General features: G+C 33.0%; 1 protein-coding gene across 2 annotated transcripts in view; it reads left to right on the forward strand.

Annotated features, from left to right (window-relative positions):
• The window catches only part of LOC107737061 (sushi, von Willebrand factor type A, EGF and pentraxin domain-containing protein 1-like), a 13,479-nt gene extending 10,593 nt beyond the window's left edge, over positions 1–2,886 (forward strand). For both annotated transcript variants that reach the window (XM_016548462.1, XM_016548463.1), the window contains 3 exons: positions 1,396–1,469; positions 1,621–1,800; positions 2,554–2,886. In XM_016548462.1, the coding sequence (XP_016403948.1) occupies positions 1,396–1,469; positions 1,621–1,800; positions 2,554–2,735 (436 nt within the window). In that variant the 3' untranslated portion in view covers positions 2,736–2,886. The remainder of the gene's footprint in view (positions 1–1,395; positions 1,470–1,620; positions 1,801–2,553) is intronic.
• Positions 2,887–4,737: the final 1,851 nt, after the last annotated feature.

A 4,737-nucleotide genomic window follows, 5' to 3' on the forward strand; every position in this document is an offset into this window, starting at 1 on the left:
TGAAGCTAAACTCTGCAGGGCTGCGGCTCTCCAGGACCGACGTTCGCCACCCCTGATATAAAGCATGTCTCATGTTTAGGACAAATTGGATTATTCACTTCCCCACAGCAGCTCACTATGCGTCCTATTTTTCAGATGCGCTCGTATCAAACTGTATATTGATATAAACGGTAGGGCTGCACAATTAATCGAATTTCTAATCGCAATTACAATTACGGATGCCACAATTACATAATCGTTCAAAGCAGCAATTAATCGTTCAAAGTCCACTTATATTATTCTGCATGCTTAAGATGCTTTTTTTTCTTTCTACATGTTATCTTAAGGGTTTTTCCATTGTTTTAGCCCTAATAAACGGTATTGCCTCATACCATTTCGTTTATAAAAAAAGATATCAATATATCTTACAAACTCGTTATACCGCCAACTCGAGCCCTATTCATGTTATTAGTAGGGCTGTCAATCGATTAAAATGTTTAATCTAATTAATTACACAATGTGGCGATTAATCAATGGCATATTAATTGCACATCAGATTTGGCTGTTAAATTCTTTTTTAATTTTTAATTTTTGGGTGAACTATCCTTTTAATTAGTTTTTCTATAAATATGGATTTTTAATTTTTATTTTCAGATTTTTATTAATATGTAATTATGAAAATCGTTTTTAATGAAATGCTGTAAATAAGAAACTAAAACTGCCAGTAGGTGGCGGTAAATATCTTTATGAATAAGTCATTGAGTCATTCATTCATTCGATTCGTACAAACGGCTGATTCATTCAAGGATGAAGTAAACTGCTCTCTTAATGAATGGGCCATTGAATCATCGGTTCACACGATTCGTTCAAAAAGATTCCTTCAGTAATTGTGTGTTGCTTGGAGATGCACAACAGTTCTGCTGTGGCTTTAATAGGTAATATTTGCATTGGCAAAACTGAGCAAAAACAGACAATATTGTGTCTAAAATATAACACAATATTAAGGTCTTATTTATTGAAATGTTGTATAAAATCAATATCACATTTGCACTCGTGCTATTCAGGACAAAAACAGCACTCGTGTGATTGCTTGTGTGATATTGCTTAACTATATCATATGATATAAATATGATACAAAAACTCATACATGGTCATTCTTGCCCCTATATCTTAAATTTTAGGGGCATATAACTGCACCCCGCTTCATGTTTGTCACCAATCAACTTGTATAGGCGTGTTTGGCTTGAAGCGGTGCTGCGCAGACCAATCAGTGTTTGACATGTACTGTGAGAGCTACAGAGAGCAGACGACTCTACATGTGTTATTTTTTCCATAACTAATTCATTAGATTAATGTGTTAAATTGACAGCCCTAGTTATTAGACATTCATCCATCCTTTTTAATTGCTCTTGTTAGGTATGAGCTGACCGGCCCAAAAGTGCGGATCTGCCGGGATGGAGGCTGGGATGGAAGGAGCCCTGTGTGTGAACGTATGACTGTTTTCTGAGACTTTTTTTAATGTTGCATAGCTTGGCTTCAATATTGCAAACCAAATGCCTATGGATTTGGCTTCCTACTGTACATGGACACTGCACCCTACATCGGTCTCATAGATAGATGATATATGTGTGTTTTTTGCAGCTGTGCACTGTCCTCCACCTCCAGAGGTCAAGGATGCTGAGATGTTTGACCCCATATATGACCATGCTCCCTTCGGTCACGTGGTGTCCTATCACTGCCGTACTGGAGCTCTGATCGGTGCAAGAGAGATTTACTGCACCAAGAACGGCGCCTGGAGCGCTCCTCCTCCTGAGTGCAAAGGTACACACATATAAAGAGTGCATGTGGTCATTGAGTATTCACCATACGACTGAGGTTGTTTATTTCAAGATATTTGAGCTTTTCAGGTAGGGTAAGGTAAGTTAAATCTCAGTTTCTACTGTGCACAATGTTGATTTTGTGGCCATATATTCATAAAGGGCCCATCATTTTTTAGCTCTTTGGAGAAATTATTTACTTGTTTGATTTTTTTTATTGTTTTTATTTACTTACATTTTGTTTTTTATTTATTTTTTCTATTTATTGAATTTATTCATTTTTTTTTTTTACTTTTTCTTTATTCACTTATTGACTTTTTATTTTCTCTACTTTTTGTATTTTTATTTACTTCTTATTTATTCATTTTTATTTACTTATTTACTTTGTAATTTTTATTTACCTTTTATTGATTTTATTTGTTAACTTTTTATTTCTTTTCTTTTTTTATTTACATATTTACTTTAGTCACTGTTTATTTATTTACTTTTTATTTATTACATTTAAATGTAATACATAGAAGGTAAAATGATTAATGTGGCAACAAAAAACCCAGACGAAATGTTCAGTCATACATATGTATGTATGTGTGTGTATATATATATATATATATATATATATATATATATATATATATATACACACACACATCTGTGGCCCCTTTGATATCACAAAATTAAATTTTTGTATATTTTCTCAAATTAATTGTCAGACTTGAATACATGAATGAATTGACAGATTATTTGCTGTGCTTTTCAGACATTGTCTGTCCTAACCCACAAGTGCCACGTGGATCAAGAATGAGGGGTTTTAGGGCGGTCTATAAATATGGGAACACAGTGACAATCGCCTGCAATCCTGGTTTAAGGCTTTTAGGAGAGAGTTTTGTCACCTGTGGCGCAGAAGGGGAATGGAAACCAAAACTTCCAGAATGTGTGTAGAAATCTGCACATGAAGCAATGAAACAAACAAATATTCAACTGAAAGACACAATATAGCTAGCTGTCTCAAAGTCATAATGAAGCTTATTTCTTTTCATTGTATTTCATTAAAATGAGCAGAACACTATTTAGTATCTACTCAGACTGTTTACTGTTGCAACAGAAGCACTCTGATTTTGTTTTTTTTGTTTTTTTACAATTAATATTTTATATTTATATATTTTCTGTTAAACTACAGCATACAATTTTTATAGCTTGTTTTCGTGTTTTTTTCCCCCCAGTATAAATAAAAATGAGAACCAACACTCCGTTTCTTTTGTTAATAAAAAAAAAAAAAAAGAAAACCAACCCCCCGGTTTTTTTTTTAAAAAAAAAAAAAAAAAGAAAATGAAAAAAAAATAAATAAATAAAATAAACAGAGACCAGAAAATTATTTAATTTAATCAGCACAAAATTGGCATTAAGTAACTAATGTTACAAGAAAATCTATATTTACTGTATGGATATTCCATCTGTGATAAAGTATGTTACTGTGCTTTACCCATAAACTGTGGCTTTATCTCAAACTCATAATAAAAAAGCAAAGTGTTTAGCGTTTTAATGTTGTTTCAGTATTTCAATCCCATTAAAAAATTAAAAATAAAGAAATAATTATTTAATATAAGTATTTCATTACAATTTTTGCATCGTTTAGGGTTAGGAACGAAAAAACACAAAATACACGGGGAAAAAAACACTGTTGACGCTTTGCGCACGTGCAGTTCAATTCTAGTTTTCTACAAAAAAAACTTATTTAGAGGTATGAAAGCGCTTTTTAATGCTTATTGTTCTGAAATTGAGTAGTTGATTTAATATTAACATGGATGACGTGCGAAGGAGGCGAAGTGATTGTAAGCAATAGGCTACACGGAAGAATGTCATAGTTTGATATGACAGAAATTATCATTTTCGGATGACCTTTTCTTCATGAATTTGCTTAGTAAAAACGTTGTATAAATTTATGTCCTCAATATTTCACTCTAGTTACTCTTTTATGAATCATTTTTAAGAGTAAGTTCCTGGAGGCTATGCTAGGCTATATTAGATAAGCACGGCTGATGAGTTTGCAACGACCTTATAAAAGGTGAATTTATAAACCATTATAAAATACAGAGATGGGAAGTAACAAAGTACAAATGGTCTAATATTTCCTGGCTATATCACGCACCACAGATGTAGGCTAGTCTACGAAGCTACCAGGAGCAAGAAGAACGGTTAAAGTTATTCTCAGGGCTGTACAGACAGCCGACATATGCGAGAAAAATAAATAAATGTACCACAGTAGGACACGACGCGTGATTGTTGTCAAACAAAAATTTAGTCCAAATTCACTTTGCAGCATCAGTCGAATGTTTGAAATAACTTCATTTTGTTAACAGTTTTCATATCAGAGAATGAGGCAGAAATTATGCTATTTTATAGTATTCTATACTATACCCTCCTGAGAACCAGAAATAAAAAGCTTTGTGAATTTAGTATTTTTTCATGTCATTACATTGTTTAGAGCATAAGAAAAAAATGGTAAAATAAAATTTTTGAAAAATTATATTTTATTCATAAGTTATGCTATGTCCTCTGTAGAGGACACCAGGACTCAGTTTTTCTAAAAATAAAATGACAAGAATAGACATGAAAAGGCAAAAACAATGGGATTTTTTTAAAAATCACCAATCAATCTTTAGGTTTCAGGATTTTTTTATAACTAACGTCCACTACAGAGGCAAAAACTCCATAGCTGGGTCTCAGGAGGATACAGTGATGAAAGGCTAAGTCGATTAACATTTCAATAAAATTTACAGTATAACTCGCCTCAATTTTTCAGTTTTTAAAGCATCATAATAATTTTGAGTTGTTTCCGAAGGCAAAAGGCAGAATCACTCCACAATCTAGGATGTAGCGTAGGTACGGTGCCCGTAAGGTGACATGTTCGGTTCACTTAGTTTTGTCATGGCCACGACATAAT

The sequence above is a fragment of the Sinocyclocheilus rhinocerous genome, unplaced genomic scaffold (assembly GCF_001515625.1).
Source record: "Sinocyclocheilus rhinocerous isolate Xijiao unplaced genomic scaffold, SAMN03320098_v1.1 scaffold464, whole genome shotgun sequence".
NCBI classification, from domain to species: Eukaryota; Metazoa; Chordata; class Actinopteri; order Cypriniformes; family Cyprinidae; genus Sinocyclocheilus; species Sinocyclocheilus rhinocerous.